This window comes from Pogoniulus pusillus, chromosome 32 (assembly GCF_015220805.1).
Source record: "Pogoniulus pusillus isolate bPogPus1 chromosome 32, bPogPus1.pri, whole genome shotgun sequence".
NCBI classification, from domain to species: domain Eukaryota; kingdom Metazoa; phylum Chordata; class Aves; order Piciformes; family Lybiidae; genus Pogoniulus; species Pogoniulus pusillus.
In genome coordinates this window covers 453,928-473,853 of record NC_087295.1, presented here as the reverse complement: position 1 = coordinate 473,853, position 19,926 = coordinate 453,928, and the positions used below count along the sequence as shown (strand labels likewise).

The 19,926-nt window shown below is 49.4% G+C and overlaps 2 protein-coding genes across 8 annotated transcripts in view; one reads left to right on the top strand and one right to left on the bottom strand.

Moving 5' to 3' along the window:
* The window catches only part of TOPBP1 (DNA topoisomerase II binding protein 1), a 21,378-nt gene extending 11,888 nt beyond the window's left edge, over window positions 1-9,490 (top strand). For all 3 annotated transcript variants that reach the window (XM_064169844.1, XM_064169843.1, XM_064169845.1), the window contains 13 exons: window positions 320-429; window positions 1,456-1,579; window positions 1,892-2,035; window positions 2,477-2,585; window positions 3,115-3,307; window positions 3,999-4,225; window positions 4,943-5,106; window positions 5,701-5,815; window positions 6,303-6,466; window positions 7,366-7,506; window positions 8,319-8,408; window positions 8,804-8,965; window positions 9,281-9,490. In XM_064169844.1, the coding sequence (XP_064025914.1) occupies window positions 320-429; window positions 1,456-1,579; window positions 1,892-2,035; window positions 2,477-2,585; window positions 3,115-3,307; window positions 3,999-4,225; window positions 4,943-5,106; window positions 5,701-5,815; window positions 6,303-6,466; window positions 7,366-7,506; window positions 8,319-8,408; window positions 8,804-8,965; window positions 9,281-9,418 (1,881 nt within the window). In that variant the 3' untranslated portion in view covers window positions 9,419-9,490. The remainder of the gene's footprint in view (window positions 1-319; window positions 430-1,455; window positions 1,580-1,891; window positions 2,036-2,476; window positions 2,586-3,114; window positions 3,308-3,998; window positions 4,226-4,942; window positions 5,107-5,700; window positions 5,816-6,302; window positions 6,467-7,365; window positions 7,507-8,318; window positions 8,409-8,803; window positions 8,966-9,280) is intronic.
* The window catches only part of CDV3 (CDV3 homolog), a 24,753-nt gene extending 4,827 nt beyond the window's left edge, over window positions 1-19,926 (bottom strand). The window contains exons 1-5 of one of the 5 annotated variants that reach the window (XM_064169846.1): window positions 19,546-19,926; window positions 17,195-17,274; window positions 15,983-16,119; window positions 14,868-15,030; window positions 11,357-11,555 (exon numbers count right to left, since the gene is read on the bottom strand). In XM_064169846.1, the coding sequence (XP_064025916.1) occupies window positions 11,372-11,555; window positions 14,868-15,030; window positions 15,983-16,119; window positions 17,195-17,274; window positions 19,546-19,782 (801 nt within the window). In that variant the 5' untranslated portion in view covers window positions 19,783-19,926 and the 3' untranslated portion in view covers window positions 11,357-11,371. Of the gene's footprint in view, window positions 1-11,356; window positions 11,556-11,748; window positions 13,875-14,867; window positions 15,031-15,982; window positions 16,120-17,194; window positions 17,275-19,545 lie in introns of those variants that run through there. The other 4 variants (XM_064169847.1, XM_064169849.1, XM_064169850.1 and 1 more) reach the window with 4 other exon arrangements.

Below are 19,926 nucleotides of genomic sequence, written 5' to 3'. Positions count from 1 at the left end.
ACAGCAAAGATAAAGTGTATTTATCTTGGGTTTGTTGTTTCTGCATGTTTTACTGCATGCCCAGTGTGGGTGGGGTGACAGCCCTGCAGCAGGCTGCCCAGAGAGGTTGTGGAGTCTCCTTCTCTGGAGACTTCTCAAGACCCACCTGGATGCATTGCTGTGTGACCTGCCCTAGGTGATCCTGCTCTGTCAGGGGAGCAAGACTAGATGACCTCTGGAGGTCCCTTTCAACCCCTAACGTTCTGTCATTGTCAGTTTTGTTATCGACCCAGAAACCTTCCCAACGTGACTTCTGTTTCTCTCCCTGCTGCTGTCACAGGAGGAAGAGCCCAAGCCTCTAGCTGATGTTGTTATATATGTCAGTAAAAAACTGAGCAAGAAGCAAAGTGAGCTGAATGCTGTGGCAGCTTCTCTTGGGGCAGACTACAGGTATCAGTGGATGCAAACAGCTTCTAAGCTTCTGCACTGCTGTGACTCCTAATTCATACAAGTCTTCACATTCTAATATGATTTATATACGTGACCTTTAGCTACAGCTAAACAGGAACTGGTGGCACCCTGAATGATTTCCATCTGCTTCTAATGCAGAGTAAGGCCATCTGCCCCGCTGCAGCCCCAGGCTCTGTCCTCTGGAGAAGTCTCTGAGGTCTTCTTCCATCTCAGAATACCTTTTTTCTTCTTTTTTGAAGAAACCCTGAAACATGTTTGGCTTTTGGGTAGTTTAAAATCTGCTTTATGTTCTAAATGTTGGTTCTGGTCTGAATGTGTGTGTCTGTCCTTGACTCAAAAGGAATTATTTTAACAGACTGTAAGTACAGCTAAGTTAGAGTGCCTAGAAAAGCTTCGGGAAAATGGCTTATCAGAAAGAAGCTACACACTGGCACTTGTGACTGAAGGTAGAATTCTGCTGCCACTAAATCTGATTTGCATATTTTGTGAGTGACTTCTGTAATGTCATTCATGCTGTGGGTGAGGAAGTTGCCCTTGTGTTTGGTATTAGCTTAGAAATGATGAAGATGCTTGCGTTAGATGGCAAATACTTTTCTCTGTTTAAATGTTAGAATCTTGCCTTGTTTGCTTCGAGCTTCAAGAGTGAGCATTCCACTTGCAGCTCTATGCCAACAAAAGCAAAGCTCTCTCATCTCGGGCCACATCTTCAGAAACTGATGTGAAACTCCACTTAAAACCCTGAAATACAATAAAACAAAACAGAAGCAAAAAGCCTCCTTTTCCACATGCTGAGCAGATTTACTTGTGCTTGCTTCTGTCTTTGCAAAGCATTCTTGAAGTTGTTCTGTCCTGACACTAAATGCTTGTGATGAGGAAAGTGTCTCGGTGCTTACGCAGGCACAATGAAGTAGACAGAACTGTCCCAGCGCAAACATGGCCTGGGGCAACTTCTGATATTTCTTGACAGGAATTATATCTTCAAGGAGTATTTTGTTTCTTTCCTAGGTGGTGCTTTGATGAAACAGTAACACACTTCATCTATAAGGGAGGGCAGAATGACAGCAACAAGGAGTACAAGTCTGTTAAGGAGCGGGGTATCCACATTGTTTCTGAGCATTGGCTGTTACAGGTACGGAGCTGCTGTTGGGCCCCTGCTGAGAATGAAGGGAAATCAAGGCTCCAAAGCAGTTTATACTGAGCGTGCAGAGGAACTGATGATTTGTGTCCTGCTTTGAGTGATTACTTTTCATTGACATTCTTATCCACAAGGAGGGAAGAAATTCCCTTCCTTTGGACATTTCTGCTATGTGTGCCCCAGAGAGCCACCTTTCTCTCCTGTGCAAAGTACTTCTTTTGGTAGTGTTTTTATTTTACCTCTGCTTTGTACAGGTGTGGAATTTCTTCCCTCTCAATCAGTTGCTCCTCTTTTCTGTTGTTCCAGAGTGCCCAGGAATATAAACGGCTTCCTGAGTCTCTCTTTCCTCACACTTACAATCCCAAAATGAGCCTGGACATCAGTGCAGTGCAAGATATGTCCTCCTCCAGTAAACTGCCATCAACTGGCAGAGCAACAGAAGAAGATGAGGTATAATGTGTGACACAAGTTCATGTCCTGTGAGGCCTTTGGGGGTCAGTGATGTCCTGAATCGGGTTTTGCTGGTAATTAACAGCAGCTCTGGCAGGTGTTACGTAAGGATTGTCTGTGTTTGCAGTGTTCCTCTTCCAGGCTGATGGAGGCAAGCGCAGGCATTTCAGGATTAAAAGTGCTTTCCAGATTTGAAGTGACGTAGGCCCAGTCTTTGCCTTTGTGTAGGGAATGAGATCCAAGGTGTAAGCTTGCCTTAGTAGACACTGAGACTGCAGAATAAGTGTCACTCATGCTGCTGTTGACTGCCTTGCTGTCACTGCAGTAGCAGAAAGGTTAGATTTACTCCAAGACAGGATTATTTTCTTCAGGATTGTGCTGAACGTGAGTGAAAAGCAAAAGAAAGAGTGTGAGAGTTCTACTTGTCTTCCTTGGTTTTAGCTTACTCCAGTGGATGAAGGTGATGCAGAAGGTGATGTGACTACTGACCAAATAAAGGCAAGGGCGACGCCAGGGGAAAGACAGATTGCAACAAGAGCATCCAAAGGAGGTGAATGTGAATCAGTGTTCCCCAAGCAGCTGTTGTGGTGCTGATGCACACATAGCAGGTTCAGGTGCCGAATGTTAGGAGCTGGAAGTGCCGCTTCTGTGTGCTGGTCAGGTACAGCTGTCCCTGCTGCCAGATGAGAGGAAGGGGTTTTGCTCTCTCCTTTAAAGATTTGACAGCCCATAAGAGAACTATGGTCATCCATTGCAAATTAATTGCAGTTCTTTTGTTGTTAAAGCACCAAAGTTTGTCTTTAAAGTGAGAAATACCTGGTTTAGAGTATACCTGTTCGTTATGCAAACACATGGGTTAGTGTAGAACTGGGGACGTGAGCTAAACTGTGTCAGCCAAGGGGAAACCTCTCCTCAAGGCTAGGAACAGGCAGCTGAGGACGTCCTACAGTTACCTGGGCAAAAAATGCTAGGAAGCCTTTCCCTCCCCTCAGTGTGCTGTCCGTGCTGCTGCGGGGCTGGGTTGGAGCTGGCTGGAATTTCAGCTGTCACCCACTACAAGTCTTGTTCTTTCTCTTAAGTTTTAACTCAGGCACTAGAAATGAGGGAGAGCTTCCAGAGGCAGCTGCAGGAGATCATGTCTGCCACATCACTCGTGAAGCCGCCGGGGCAGAGGGCATCCCTGTCCAGGAGCAGCTGTGACGGCTCCCCAGGCACCCCTGACAGCACACGCTCTGTGCGCAACGGCCGCAGCAGGGTCCTGGAGGCTCTCAGGTATTCTCTGTCCTCCAGAGGATCCCACTCTGTGCTCCTTTGCTTACCCAAACGGCCAGAGCCATGAGGAGATCTCTAGGTGTTTCAGATCCATTCAGGCAGAATGCTTTCCCAACCCACACTGGGCAGCCTTGGCAGAAGTCACAGAGCAGCGTGCTTGCTCTGGAGCTTTGGACTGACTTGTGCCAGCTGATCTCTTGAGCTGAGTTAGCGTTAGAGGGTTGGAAGAAAGCAGTGCTGCAGGATTCCAGTACACAGGCCATGTACAAGTAGGAGGTACTCCTGTGAAGTGCCTCTGTGAAAGTTTCTCCTCTCTTTTCTGTCTAAGCAGAGAATGGGATGTGAACTCTAATGGTGGTGACCTACAGGGAGAAAATACAGACACCCTGGGAAAGGATTCCTTTAGCTTGGTGTTTATTTGTACATTACTAGGCTTAGTAAGGAGCTGAGTACACTGCTTTAGAAATGATTTATGAGCAGGACACAACAGAGACATCTCCTGCTACTCCAGCTGCCCTTCTGTAGCCTTGCTGACACTGCCTCTTAAAGCCAGGCTGCCAGAGTTACTCTGACATGGAGATTTCCCCTTCCCCAGTCTAGTAGTGAGGTGTGCTCATCCACACGTGCCTTCTGGGATGGCAGCCTCCTGTTAGCACATGTGAGTACCTCGGGTGTCTGCTTCTTCCCTTAGGCAATCCCGTCAGGCCCTGACAGATGTGAACACGGAGCCATCCCAGAGTGAGCAGATCATCTGGGACGATCCTACTGCGAGGGAGGAGAGAGCAAGGCTTGTTAGCAACTTGCAGTGGCCCAACAGTCCTTCCCAGTGCACTGAGCAAGGCCACAGCCATGCCAACAAGAACGTGGATGAGACTGCCTTCAGGGCATCCTTAGCTGATGCGGAGATGGCTGCTATGGGTAAACAAAGACATACAGAATCCTTCTTCTTTGGCTGCAGCATCCCTTTGCTCTCGGGGACTTGGGCAACACAGTGGAGTTTGAATTCTGCTTCCACAAAAGAGAGCGCTGCTGATGTTTTCTTAGGGCTAGAGTTGCAGTGCACATCTTTGAGCCACCTCTCCTGCTTCTGGTTCTAGAGAAGCTGTCCTACACACTGGCTGTGCTTGTTTAAAAATAGTCTGCATTAGCTTCAGGAAATCTTCCAAAGGACCTTTTGAAAGCACAGCTGGTTTCCAGGTAGATAGAGTGGAATTCAAATGGGAATACCAGCAGCAGATACTCGTAGGTGAAGAATGGTGACATAGGAAGATGACCTCCTTGGGGTCTCAGGTTTATGGCTCTCTGTGTTTGTGAGTGATTCTTGGTGGCAACAGTTTTCATAAAAGCTGAGTCGGTCCTAGAGGGGCTGAAGAAAATCAGCTAAATCTGTTTGATTTTGGTGCAGTTCAGCTACAGAGATTGGGTCATGTGAGGTTGGGCTTTTTTGAAAGCAGCACATCCAGGGACATGAGACTGCAGTACTGCAGTGCCAGTTTGTGGCGTGAGGAAGTGCAGCAGTCCTGGTGTAGCAGCAGTTGTGTTCTGTCCTTCAGGGATAGCTGTGCTTTTCTCTTCCTTTGTCCATAACTGTATCCAACCAAGCACAAGTCATGCAAGAATGGTTTGCTTTCACAGCTGTTCCTGAGGCTGGGTTTGAAGATTTGGTTGAAGGTCTGAAGAATCCTGAATGTGGAGATCCTGAAACTCCAACTAAAGATCACTTGATCCCCACTCCACAGGCCCCCAGCATTGCTTTCCCACTGGCTAACCCTCCTGTGGCACCACAGCCCAAAGAGAAGGTTTGTCATGGAAAGAAATAGTTACAGTGATTTGTCTTCTGGGGAGGTAGTGACCCTTGCTGGAGAGGGTGCAGAGGAGGCCACAAAGATGATCAGAGGGCTGGAAAACCTCTCCTGTGAGGACAGGCTGAGGGAGTTGGGAGTTGTTCAGCCTGGAGAGGAGAAAGCTTCAGGGAGACCTTCAAGCCACATTTCACTACCTGAAGGGGGCCTACAGGAAGGCTGGGAAGAAGAGCTTGTGGTGACATTCAAGATCAGACAGGCTGTGGTGGACATTCAGGGCAGTGTGATAGATGGGTGGTGATGCCTTCACATGCTCACCTTGGCATTCAGTGGGTATGAGTGATCTGTTTTGTGACAGATTGGGTCAGCTGTGCCCTGAAGAAAGAGGGCACCAAGAGGGTGTTAAGAAGGAAGCTCACCTTGACTGGGTGAGATCCAAGCTTTATATCCAGGTTTGATGAGTTTGGTTCTGCTTTTCCTGGCTAAACCAAAACCTGCTATAAAAGTAGTACTGACTATTTGGCAGAGGAATTCTCAGTTGTCAGCCTCCTCTTCCTGCTGTGTTTTCAAAGTCTGCTGCTGTATTTCCAGGCTGTTGCTGAGGATGAGCAGCCTGGGGAAGAACCAGAGACATGCCGCAAGTTCCAGCTGTCTTCTCTTAATCCTCAAGAAAGGTTTGATTACTGCCATCTGATTGAGGAGTTAGGTAGGAGAACTGGTGAACTGCAGAGAACAGTCTCTGTCTGTCTGTCTGCTCAGCTGCGGCTCCTTGGGCACACGAAGGGGCTGCTGTTAGTGACTCTCGGGTCAGGGCTCACACTATGGCTCTCTGCCTGGGAGGAGATTTTATTGCATGCCAGCAAACAGCACTGGTTTTGTCTTCTGGCACTTTGCTTTTAGCTGTTTCCACAACAGCCTCTTTCTTCACTGCTGGGAGTGCCTAGGAGCTGCCCTCCTCTGGTGTCTCCCTCATTCCAGTCTGTGTTACAGGAGCGCTCCGTTTCTATCAGCCACTCTTTACTGGCTGCTTCTCCTCTTCCTTGCCAGCTTCTGCTGGTGCCACTTCCACGATAATGCTCCCAGTGTAAACTGGAGTGCAGTGTATTTTCATCTGAATTCAGAGAACTCTGAGTTCACCTCTCCTGTGTGCAGCATGGCCCTGACCTAACGGGACTGTGCTTTCTCACTTGCAGGTGGAGTGGTGCTGGAGAAGCAGTGCTTTGACCCCAGCTGCACACACATTGTCGTGGGGCATCCTCTGCGCAACGAGAAGTTCCTGGCATCGATGGCAGCTGGCAAGTGGGTCCTGCATCGATCCTACCTGGAGGCATGCAGGGGAGCTGGCTGCTTTGTTCAGGCATGTGCCCTGCACCTTTCCATGTGTTGTGCACTGCTAGGAAAGGACTGAGTCTCTCACAGGCAATTGCAGTCTCTCACAGGGCAACTTCAGAGGATACAAAGCCTTGAGAACTTTTTTCTCTGAAAACTAGCCCTGGGCCCCCCAGCTCCTGTGTTAGGATAAAGGAGATACCTGTGCTGTCTGTAGCTGCTTCTGGAAACTGAAGCCTGGGGGGGGTGGTAAGATCACTCTTACAGCTGAATTCATTTGCAACTTGTTCTGCTAGGAATTACATCTTGATCCTTTCAGTACATGAACGTAAGCCAGTTTTAAATAAGCCAGCTCTCTAACCATGCATGTGAACATTCTCAGCACTCTTCCTTCCAGCTCCTCTGCTCCCTGGTACTTTACAGTTCTCCTGGGCCTAGCAGCTCTTACGTCAACCAGGCTAACTGTAAGATAATGCCTGGAAGCTGGTTTGTGTCTGTGCATCCATACCAGCTTTCCTGCTCTGGAGGACACTGCACCATCTTAGAGTCAGTGGTGTCCAGAGCAAAGAGTTGCTTTGCTCTGTTGTTGAATCCCACTGTAGATGGCTGCAGGAGTCTGCTGTGTCCATGACTTCATGGCACAGGAGTGATCAGTTGATTTGGATTCCTGTGTGTAATTGAAGGAAGAGATGTGGCTCTTCCCCAGAGCTGTTTCTCCCAGATAAATGAGGTAGCATTTGTTCTGGGGGGGTTGTTTGGTTGGGTTTTTTGGGGTGAGACTGGGGGGTTTTGTGTGCTTGTTGGGTTTGTGTGTGTATGGTTGGCTTTGGGGGTTTTGTTTGTTTGCTTGCTTTTATTTTGGTGTGCCTTTTTCTGCTGGTAAAGTTGGCAGGGCTGGTTTGTAATTAAAACTTATGATTGTTTTAGGAAGAAGATTATGAGTGGGGAAGTAGTTCCATACTTAATGCTCTGCCTGGAATCCATGTAAACCAGAAAAAACTAGCACTCGCAGCCATGAGGTGGAGAAAAAGAATTCATAAGTGCAGGCAAGAAAGTGGCATTGCTGAGGTATGCTAGTGTTTACTCATGCAATAGCAGTAGTACAAAGTGGGTGGATAGGACAGGGATTGCCACCAAGACACAGCTTCAGTGGCAGGGCAGGGTCATCTGCCTTGTTAATAAGAACAAGGAGGTTTAGCTGGATGTATTCCAGTTCAGTGAGTTTGGTTTTGAACTCTTCAGTGCTGGCATATTTAAAGTCTTCACATCCTCCTGAGCCAGTGCTTGTGTTTCACAAAGCTGGAACATGGCTATGGGTGTGTGCAGAGCTCCCTCAGCCAGCAGGGTGATGTTTGCACTGCAGCACTTCCACGGGGCAGCAAACCCAACTTGGCTTTACCTGGAAACCACAGCTGCCACACCAGGGCTGTGCTGGGCCAAGTGAAAGCTCTGACAGCATTTTTGGAGCTCTAGCAGTGAGCATGCTGCTGTGCTTCCAACAGGGCACAGGTTTACACCTTGCCTACTTGGAAGTCAGGGTGAGTGCATGCAGGAAGCAGGCAGTTGGCCACAGGTACTGTTCCTGTACCTGAGCATAGAAGGCAGTGCATGGGCTGGGGGCAATGTTGTCTCCAGGTAGCTGTTTGTCTTCAGAGGTGCTTCCATACGTGAGGGTTTGCTGCTCCCTGCCAAGGGCCTTTGCAGAGGTGGCTTTGCCCATGCAGATGGAAGGGCTTGGTGGCAAGCTGCCCACTGCTGTGGTTCTCTGCCAGTTACTCTCAATCCGGTGAATATTCCCCACAGGGGCAAATTCTAGCTCCAGTAATCTTTGTACTTTTCTATTGCCAGCATACTTCTGACTAAATGGATCTTTCATCTAGGGAGCCTTCAGTGGTTGGAAAGTGATCCTGAACGTTGACCAGTGCAAAGAAGCAGGCTTCAGACGCCTTCTCCAGTCAGGAGGAGCAAAAGTAGGCAGTGTTTTGCTGGTGCATTTTGGGTTTCTAATGAAATGTGCATGTCTGGGGGAGGTCTTTCTGTTAAGCTCTGTGCCAGGCGTCCTCCACATGGCCTAGAGGTCTTAGCTAACACAACTGCTCTGAGACCTGCTGAAAGGGTGGGAGGACAAAGCTCTGTACCTTCGTTTTGCAAGTGGTCAGGCAGAGCAGCTTGTCTGAGGTCACACAAGTCAGTGGTGCTGGTGGGAAGTGAGGACAGTTTCTGTGCCCTGCCTCAGCAAGGGCAGGGTGGTGGAGAGCACAGTTCTAAAGGGTATCTTCAGTGAAATTCTGGCTTATGGGCTGCATTTGTCTTGGGGATCAAGCAGTTAATACTGAAGCCACTCTTGCTGTGCTTTGATCTGCAGGTGTTTTCTGGCCACTCTGAGTCCCTTTTCCAAGAAGCCACTCACCTCTTTGCTGATTTCAGCAAGCTGAAGCCAGATGACAGCAGGGTGAAGGTGGCAGAGGCAGCAGCCCAGGGAGTGAACTGCCTGAAACCCGAGTACATCGCTGACTACCTCATCCAGGTGTGCATGCTCCCAGGGGCTCTTTGCCCACCCACGGGCCGATGGGGGCAGCCATCTCTCCTGCAGCACCCCAAGCCTCTGAAGGCAACGGCTGCTCTACCAGTTAGGGGGCCCCTTTTGCCCACGTGTGATCCCTGTGCTCAACTCACCACTGCCATGGCTGCTGCTGCAGTGCAGCCTGTTGCAGGGTAGGGAGCTTGCAGGATGTGTTCCAGATGCAGGTGTACAACCCTTGGCTCATTCCTTCAGCAAACTGCTGAGCAGTTTCTTAGAAGCTTCCTGACCTAAACCACTTCTTTTCCCCCTCTGTTGAAGGATCCACCTCCTGCCATGGAGTCCTACTGCTTGCCAGAGGCTGGCTCTTGCCTTCAGCACGACCCTGCAGCTGGCTCATCCCAGAAGAGAAAAGCCCGGGGGGAAATGAGCCGAGTCAAGCGCTGCAGAGTGCGCTGAGCGGCAGCCTTGCTAACCAGGTGTACAGTTTTTAATCCCTATTTATATTATCATTAAAGGCTTTGGGTTCCACTTCTGATTTGTCCCGAGATGAAAATAGCTTTGCAGCAATAGTCCAGTACAGCTGCCAGGATCAAGCCTTCCCAGAGAGCACTAAAGTCCTGCAGTCCTCACGGGTCTCACCTCACAGGGGTGTTGCAGCTTGTTGGGTTTGTTTTAATACAGCTGTGGAAACTGAGGCAAAGAGAAACTGAATTCCCTCAGCAGAGCAGCTCAGTGGACAGCCCAGGTCAAACCCTACCTTCTTGGCTACACTTGCTGCAAACCAGACTGGCTTCTGTTCCGAGCACACACTTGCTTCAGATGCTTTCTGCCCCAGGACCCCAGCTGCACCTCTCCTGGTACTGAACACCTTTCTAATGCTTGTGTTCTGACTGAGCAGCCACTGAGCTCTGTCAGCCTTGCTGCACCAACACAGGGGAGCAGCTGAGAGTAACCCCAGGACACACAAACCAGAAGGTTCCACACCAGGAAATGTCTTCCTACACACTAACTCAAAGTGCCGGCTAGCCCAGCTGATGGAGCTGTTTTCCTGTATTTGAAGCAAGTCACCACCCACTCAGACTGCTGCACCATCCTGGCATTTTCCTCTCTTTAGGCAGCTGGGCAGATAGCTCTGCACCAATGCCACATTCTCCTGCTTCCTTTAAAGACCTTCCCCAGCTACTGAGCCTCATACATTCCTATGTAAAACCAAGTGGAGCTGCCACTGTGAACATAGTGCCCACCCCACCAGGTACCCTCCACACCTATATCAGGCTGTGCACTTCACCCTGCCACTCAGAGCACAGCCATCTCAATCCCTCTTTTCTGCCTCCTCCTGTTTACTGCATCACTCCCACTCTGCCTACTCAAAAAATCTTCTTCATCCTACTCTACTGCACTTAAAACACGGTGGAACCACACCTGGTGCTTCCAAATCCACTCTCCACACAGGAGTTGAGACTTCACACTAGACTCCTTAGTTTTGTGCTTCCTTCTCCATCTCAAGCTCTCAGGTTCCACCACTGACCACGACACAACTCAGCTGTAACTTTCTCTGAAGAATTTATCAGCACACTGCCAGTTCCCCTCACCCTTCACACACAGCCAGAGGATCTGAAATGTAAAGGTGGAGGTTATTGTTGAGCAGCTCAAACACCCTGTTAGGAGCTTGTGAGCAAGCTGAACAGAACAGAACCCTCTGCTGCATTCTAGTGATGGTATCTGACAGAAACCCGCAGGCAAGTCTGAAACTTCAGCAGGCTGAAAGTAGAAAGAGAGATCTGCTGCAGAAGCTGCTGCCCAAGACATGCAGCCCTGTCAAAGGCACCCAAGCCATACAGGGACCTTGGGCATGTTCTAGTGAAAGAGTTTCCAGGAGCCAGCAGAGACAGTCCCACTGCTGTAAGGTTTATACCACTATTTGTGCCAGTAAAAATTCACCTGTTCAGGTACTGAAACTGGCCACACCTGGCAAAGCCAAACTGCAGGGAGGCGACAAGTCACTTGCTCAGGTCCCCTTTATCTGCACAGCTAAACCAGGTCCAGGGGCAAAAAAAATCCACAGAAGCATGTAACAGGTTAACACAGCTGCCTTCTACTGGCTAGCATCAAGCCAAGCCCAGCTCTGCAGCTGGCAATCCTTCACTGGGGGCACGAGCCTTCCCCCAGCACTCTGGAAAGGAAAGGGACATTCTCAGCATGCCTCCAAGGAGCACAAGGGCACTCCAGAGGGAGCTCGCTCAGAGCCCCAAGAGCAAATCAAGCTTCCAGAGAACTGACTGTCCTAGGTACTGATGGCTGCATTTTGATAGCTGCTGGCAGCAGTATTTAACAGGAGACACTTTCAAACGCTTCACCATTCTGAACCAGGGAGACTGAACTTTGGCTGCTTTCCTCTTTATGCCTTCACTAAAGCCCCGGAACGATGTGCTCAAGAAAAGTCTCCAAAGGAACAGCTCTAGTTAGCAGCAGCCCATGAACTCTGGTGATAGCAGGCACACTTTCAGAGGTGTTTAAGTAAGCAGAGCTGCGTTCAAGTGAAAAGGAGATCAAGGCTCCATTCACACTCAGTTCACAACCTCCATCCAGACCCCTATGGTGGAGAGTAAGGAGACACCAATGGGTACAAACTAAGCTTGTGTAAATAAAAGACATATTAATGCTCACTGCTGCTACATGCCCCTAAAACACAGCCTGGCCCTGCTCACCGGCCTGCCTCCCCCACCCCCAGGCACTCTGCTTCCTCAGCTGTGGGACACAACAGTAAAGACTCATCAGACTCCATATCCATGAATATGTCCATTTTATTTGATTTGAAACTGGTACAGGGTTTTCTTGAACTGCCAGAATCCATGCCCAAAACCTCCAATGAAAGACAGCACAACGGGGAGCCCCTCCTCCCCTGCACACAGCAACAACTGGATTCAGCTGAATTGCTGAGAGCACTTCAGAGGATCAGGAAAAGCATTTTCACATTTCCCCCACATCAATCAACCTCTTCATTCCCCACCAATTCCATAGAAAGCTTTGGTGACATCAGTTCTGCTAGCAACAATGCACTTGCAAGGAAGAGGCATGGCTCAGCCCTGCCTATTCACATCAGGCTGCTCAGTGGGGTTGCTTCCAAATGAAAAAGAGGCTGGAGCCCTCTAATAGCAGCTTGTAGCAGAGGTCTTAGGGACAGTTAACTCTGCGAAGACAAGGCCAGCATTAGTCTGTGCACAGCAGAGCCAGGTGGAAGCTCAGCTCCACTGAAGTCAACAGAATGTTGCCACTGGCCTCAGGAGGAGGTTAAAGTGAGTCAGCAGTTAGTCAAAGGGAGCCCTGCACTATCCTCACCACCTGCACACACACCTAAGCCAGCTTGGGTTTGTTCCCTCGTCTCTCTTGCCATTAGCAACTCTTGCAAACGCTGGGGCTAGTTTTTGGCATTGACTCTGAAAAATCTCCACACTGGAGCATGCCACTGTTGTACTTCATCTGACTTCTGGTCTGAGAATGCAGAGAAGAGAAGAACGGTTACAGCAGGACACATTTGGTACTTGACAGATGTTGCTCATCGAATCACTTACACCACTTTGCCTGCTTCCACTAGATTCAAAGATGACAACATAAGGAGCCTTTGCTACTCAACTTCCTGACTCGGTGAATAACCACCACAGGAGTCTGCCTTACAGGATTTCTGCCTCAAAAAGCCTGCGTGCTTCACAGAAGTAGCCAAACAAGTAAGGCTTTACCAGCTCTATCCCTCTGGTTACAGTTGGGTTATCAAGTACCCATTACCCTGCCACGAGCAACTGTTTTCAATAGAGGATGTCTTATCCAGTAGCAATATAGCCACACCTCCTCTGGGAAAGACACATTCCAAGGACTGTGGCTGGAGCCTGGATAATGGAAACTCAAGCCTTAGTGCTTCAGGGTGGGAAATACTCGTGACAAAGCCCCAAAGAAACTGCTTCAGTCCAAGGTCTCACCATCATTTAAACAGGATGCAACTGGATAGCAGAAACCAGGCAGCAGTTTCTTGGGTGGGGACTAAGAATAAGCAGCCAAAAGCCAGCTGTGGGCATGGCTAAAGCCAACAGAGGACTCCGAGCCACTGATCTCTAATCTGGTACTGGAGGAGTTCTACTCGGTGGTGCAGTTACCTCAGTACAGCTATCTAGAAAGGTAAACAAGCTACAGCTCTGCAGTACTTGGGCAGCTCCAGAAGTCTCTATCAGGCTATGGCTACACAGGGCAGGATTCCTCAGGAGGGGAACAGAACAGGTTTGTCATTAAGGTCACTTAAATCTTTGTTATAGCAAATTGGAACCAAATGGCTGACTTCTGCAGGATTTCTGACAGGAATCCAGTAGAGCTGGTTTCAAGTTTCAGATGGCCACTAAAACAGCTGTAACCTTCTCTTCCAGAAGTTGTGATCCACATGGTGTCCACAATGAGTGCAGCAAGTCTGAGGTAGTCAACCTTTACGAAGGCTCAGTATCTGAACATAAAAAGATTTGGAAATGACCACTGGCTGTAGGTATCTGAGCAATTAAAGAACCCTGGTGACACCAGTTCAATCATGACATTACTCTGCCCCACATCCACTGGAGGAGTTGTAACACGTTATGCTTCCACAATGCAGGAGAACCAATCACTTACATCAGGGCAGTCTGCACTTGCTGCAGCAGATCCAGCAGAACAAGGTGGCACGGTCATCAGAGCTGTGAGCTGTAGTTTAGTTACCTTAGTGGAGGGGTTACCAAACAAGCATTCCTGAACTGTACTGTGTGTGCAGCTCTACTGATCCCCCAGCACAGCATACTGGTTCTCTAGCTGAAGTTTAAGTGCCTGGGTTTTTGAGACCTCATCCCTACCTCTAGTTTTGTGTTTTACTACTTCAAAGCTCTTCTCCATTTCTTTATCCCTAAGGGAAAAGAAATGTAATCAGTAAATATCTCATCACTAGCTTGTGAACTGTGAATTTCCGGTTGATTTCCACCCCATCCCAACAAAACCAGCCCAAACAGAGAACACCATCTCTAGGGTTTTAACACAACAAACATTCCCAAGCAAGTCTTGCAAAACCTTATCACCAGAACCAAGCTCATCCCCCAGTACAACTCTGATCACATTCTAAATCTCAGTATTAACATTCCCAGAAGTAAATTTAGGTGCATTTAAACAAGTTTTAGAAAGCAAAGAGTCCATTTCCAGAACACTCCCTCAGAATATCATCTTAGCTCAACTCCAAAGCATCAACAATGGGTCTCAGCCTCCAGGCAGACAAAGCCAAACCAAAACAAACCCAGAAGAAACAAAGCTTCTGCCAGGCATTATTGGTCTAGCAGGCTAAAAAATAGCCCCAAAGAACCCACAAGTGAACTAGGTTCTGGCCTTGCTCTCTCCTCTGCAGGGAATAAGGCTATGGAAAGATCAGGACTCAAGTCTTCAAAAGGGGAGAGGCTTTGTGAAGCAGAGCTCAGGCAGCACGTCTGCTGCTTGCTGTGTGCATGAAAGCCCAATCCTCCACTTCTGTCCCTGTCACGGCTCTAAGGAAAAGGCAGCGTGCTGAAGACATTCTCCTCATGCCTACTGCCAGCAGCAGAGCCTTGCCACAACCAGATCAGGGAGGCAGCTGCTGCCAGGAGCTGAAGTGCCTGCTCCAGGGAAACCCTTTGGCAGAGACCTGGCAGCCGTGCTTGGCTGCATCACTGGGCTATGTCCTGTGCTGGGAGGCCCTCCCAAAAGCCGAATATAGTCAAGACCTCTCCTACATCTCTTTGCCAAACAGAGCAATGTCTCACATCTGTCTTGTCTCTGCGGGAAGCTTCAGGCTTAAGCCTTAAAGCAGAGGGAGGAGGAGGAGCAGCAGCAGGCGGCCCGGGGCGTCCCCTGGCAGCAGCTGCAGGGCACTCACCTGCGGCTGTCGCCGAGCTTGGCGGAGGACTGCAGCGAGGGGAACTGAGTGTCGCTGTAGATCTCGGGCGGGCCCTGCTGCGCTCGCCGGGGCCTGCCGCCCTCCCTGGCGCCGGGCGGCCTGTACACGCCTCCGCTCGGCACCGGCTCCGGGGCCTCGGCCACTGTGGGGGACAATAGCATCCGGGGAGTGAGTCTACGCCCAGAGCCCCTGGAACCCACCCGCAAGCTCACGACCCTGCACCTCTCAAAGCTCTGGCATCGAGTGCTCAGAGACGGGAGGAGATCAGAGGCCACCCAGTTTAAGCTACGCTTGGCAGGCCAGCTCAAACGCTGCTCCAGTGCACTGGCTCAGGGCTGAGGATTTCAATGCTTCTGCTCGGCTATGTGTTGGCAGCTCACCTTTAAAACCAGAGATTTAAACACAACCTTGTGCTAAATGTTCTTTCTAGCACCTCTTCAGATGTGTCTCTGAATAGTTCACATCCAAAGAACCATCTACGATGAACTGGCAGCAGTGAATGCTTTACCTCCTTGCCTGTGCAAGCAAGCACGCCTGCAGCAGGCTACTTGGAATGTCTCAATGGAGGAGAAGTCCAAACTCCCATCGTGGCTAGCAGCTGATCTCTGCTGCTGCTAATCAGTTGTATTTAATCCTATCCCAGTTAAAGAATCATCTTTGAGGTGCCATGGTCTTTGTACCCCAGAACTAGTGTGAAAAGCACACCGTTAACCATAACACCCTGCTCAAGAGCTGTCCTAGCAGACATCAAACACTGCCTGAACAGCCCTTTCATTGTCACAGCACTGTTTTTACAGCAACAGAAACACTTCCACAGGTTATTTTGCAAACTGCAAAGCAAAAGTACCTCCTCCAAAGACAGGATGCTTCCACCGCCCCATCTTCAAAGCCAGAACCCCCACTCCACTGGTATTTGTTTAAAGCCTCTGACAGTATTGTCAATGCAGATTCTCAGACCCCTTCACAGGAAGATCTCCTTAGTGACCACTGTGCCAAACAAGTCACCAGTAGGTGGCAATGCCACCCTCTGAGCCGCTTCATTCAGCCCAATGGGCTTCCAGCTGGGAAAAGTAACAACTCCAAGTTAAATTTACCAATTGGTTCAACGACAGGTGCTGGGGCAGGCGCAGACTTGTTCCAAGGACCAGAGGATCTGTCTACACTACCACCGGTCTCTTCCCAGTTGTCACCAGTTTCTTCTGTTTTTTCACTTTCATCATCTTCCTTCTCACTGCAAGAGAGGAGTGATAAGCAGCATGTTACAAGGAAAGATTTAAGATACAAGATGCTACACAGCTGCCATGGGCAGCATTCTGCAGCTACAGCACACAGCATTAGTCCTGTAACCTCTGCAGTGGTGCTTCCATCTGGACTACTGCTGTGTAGCTTCACAGCTGAGAAGGAAAGAAGTTCTTTTAAAAAGGACAAACTGAAACTACACTAAATGACCAAATAAACTGATTCCTTTGAGTTTAAACAACTTCTTACTGAGGCTGTCAAGCATTTGGAAGTGATGACAAGATAAAGCAGGAAAGGACTACAGGTCCAGCTTCCATAAAATGCTTCAGCCACGAGGAAGAAGTTGTACAAAAACATTGACAGAAAGCAAGTCCTGAGCAACCTTTACCTATAACCACAACCACCTGATAAACATTCTTATGTTGCGCAAATACACTCCACAAATCAACTCATAGTATCTTTTCAAAACAGGAGGAAAATATGCCTGAAGACAAATAACAGCCTGATTATTTCATTTAGCCCATCTTATTTTGCACAGAAATAGTCATAAACTCAAAACGATTTGCTAGACAACTGCTACAGCAAGCTGTGTGATTTAAGGGGGCACAAGTGCAGGGTGAGGCAATTAAACTCAAGGCACTGATCTCAATAGCAGCGGTGAAGTGTAAATACAAAAGAAGTTTATAATACACCAGTGCCTGCTAGTCATGATCAGAAAAGCTTTCTGTATACATCAGAGAGCAGTTTAAAATAGTTATAATAACTGAAAATTAAATAGCCTCTCAGAGTAATCACCACAGTAAGCTGAAGCAAGTGACACCATCAGTGGCAGTTACTGGCCTGTGCTCTTCACAGAAATTCCTAACATCTTTATAAAGGGCAACGTTAAGAGCCTGTGATAAAAATCTGAGTCCCAACCAAAACGGCAGACCTAGAGTCTAAACTTCTGTGTCATCAGACACGTACCAAAGCCCTGCTTAACGGCCCCGGAGGCAGCTCAGGAGACCGAGCACACCTTACAGACAGCCACAGCAATTATTCTGGAGAAAGAACTGAAAGTGTGGTACCTTATTTGCATGGACTGAACTCTAAGACCACTATAATCAACCTCTTCCTTTTGCTCAAACTCCTTCCAATCATCCTCTTCCTGTAAGAAGAGAAAAAGAAACTTGTTACCTCTTGATGCTGAAAGTGGAAAGGAATGTAACGAAGATAAAGCAAACTAAGAGTGGAGGTGCAACTCCATGGGAAGCCCATCTGTGCCCCACCGCCAGCAGCAAAGGGTTCCACTCCTCCTCCCTAACTCGGCTGACTCACTGGGACAGCTCAGAAACGCCCCAGTAAAAGCCACTGGAGTGAAAGAAAACCATGTCTCAGTAAAAATCCCATGGGAAATCAAGGGACAACACTAAGCAGGGAACAGCTGTGCAGCCAAGACCAGGGAAATTCAAGGACAACCACTCCTGCTTTTGCCAACAGCAAGCTTCTGTGACAGCTTCAGCACTTCAGACTTACTGTTCCATCACCTATCCCACAAGCCCAACAGTAAAGAACATCTGGAGTAGCCCACAGTGGATTTATGATCATGACTAATATTGGTACATTTGATTGTCACATTCACAACCACACTTAAAGCCTTTCTTGTCTTCTCAATGTTTTTATAACAGGAAAAAAAGCAGCTTTGAAGCCATGGCAGCCATAGTGCACAAAACCAGTGAAATGTTAGTCTTTGCGAAGCACCACTCTAAGGTGTAAAGTGGGATCTTAAGTGTCCACTTACACAGAGCCAGCTCTGCCCTACTGTTCAACCAGTTGGTTTCAGGCTTATTAAAGTGAGTTACAAATGAACCAGAACAGATTAGCAGCCCTAGTCACAGCTTTAAAACACTCACAGACCAACTAGTGTTTTACATAATTCCTACATGAAATGCAGTTATGACTCTAAATACAAAGATGACCTTGCAAGCAAAGTCTGCCAGTGGTACTACAGTCCACTTTCTGCTGCACACCTGGGGAAACAGCTTCTGCAAGGAGCCCTGTTTTAGGATCTTCAATACTATCAACTTCTAGCAGGAAAACTGACCTGCTTTAACCTAAGAGCAGAAGCAGAGTCACCTCACGCCATTGCACTGGCTGTTGAAGAGTCAATCTACTGGAAGAGTGTGAGCCTACAGCTCTAAAATCTTTTAGGTTTCTTACACCCCATCTCTATGGAAACATCACAGTTTTCAAACCAACATGCCTTCCACACCTAACAATCTTTAGTGCTAATCCACGGACCAGCTTCGGTCAAAGCCAGAAAACATTCTGCAAGCAAATGAACAGAAGAGCAGATGGAAGATCACCATCGACCTTGGTCTACTTAGCTACTGCAGGTGTTAAGGTGCCCAAATTAAACATTAGGAAACATTTCTTTCAGTATTTCTAGTTCAACCTCATGGAAAGAAGGCTTATCACTGCGGCCCAGCATTTAAAAGGTGGCTACAAAGACGACGCTCCCTTATTACAAGGAGTCACATCCAAAATAACGGTAATGGGGGCAAATTAACAGTGGGGACACGAGAGGAACACTTTTCAAAGACAATCAACCAATGGAATAATCTCAAGGAAGTGGTGGAGCTCCCCAAACCTGGGCACTGTAACACCAAATCTGGGCAGGCTGTAGGGTCATCTTGTCTACACTGTGCTTTTCCTAAGGCTGGACCAGATGACCACTGTAGTCCTGTCCAACCTAGTATTCTGAGTCTTAAAATTAGATTTGAAAGTACAGAACGTGGCTAGCTGGAAGGCGTTAACTCAGCTGCGAGCTTCTCCTGCACCCTTATCATACCCTTGTAACATGGTACGAAACTCCTCCTGGCAGCAAAGCCCTTCCTGGCACCGAGGCAAAGCGCCAGGCGCACTGTGTCTGCAGGGCCAGGGGAAACTTATCGCCAAGGTCCACAGGCCACAACGCAAGCTGGCACCTGATGCAAATCTCCAGCTCCTGCCACTGCCTTGCACCAAGACCCAGAAACCAGGGAGGGCTGGGCACAACCGAAGCCGCAGACCGGGAACTGGAGCCATTTCCTTCCCTACACGCGGACGCAAGGCACGTTTCGAGGCCGGGTGAACGCCCAGCCCAGAAACCGGCGGTTCCGGCCCAAAGATAAGGCTGCGCTGGGCTAAGAAGCCCCGGCGGGCTGTCGCCGTGGCGGCGAGGCCCTCCCGCCGGCTCTCTCCCGCTTTGGGGCCGGTCTTGCCCGGGAGCCCCACGGGCCTCCCGCGGCCGCATGGCCGGGCGGCGCCGCTCCCCCAGGCCGGCAGTGACGGCGCCCCCTGCCGGCAGGAAGGCGCCGTCTGGGCCGCCGTAGGCAGCCGTGACCGTTCCCCGCCGCCGCGGCCCTGCTCCCCACTTCCCACCCTCCCCAGGCCTCACCTTGGTCACCGTCTTGGAGGAATCTGCGTTAGAGGTGACGGCCCCGGAGCCGCTGCCGTCAGTCGGGCGGGTTCCTCCAGCCGCCGAGGCCGCCCCCGTGGCGTTAGAGGCAGCGTTAGAAGCGGCGCTAGAAGCGGCGCTGGAGGCGGCGGCCGCTCGGTTGCTCTTCTCCTTCCGCTTCTTCTTGTCCCGCTTGGCGAAGAAGTCGTCGAGGCTCCTCTCCTCCGTCTCCGCCATGGCGGCAGCCCCCGACAGCGGGGCAGATGGGGGTTAGGGGTATGAACGCGAGGGAAAGGAAGGAGAGAGCAGCGGCGGCCCGGGCCAACAGGTGAGCCCGCGCAGCAGAGGCTCGACCTCCTACTGCTGGCCGCTTCCGAGGGG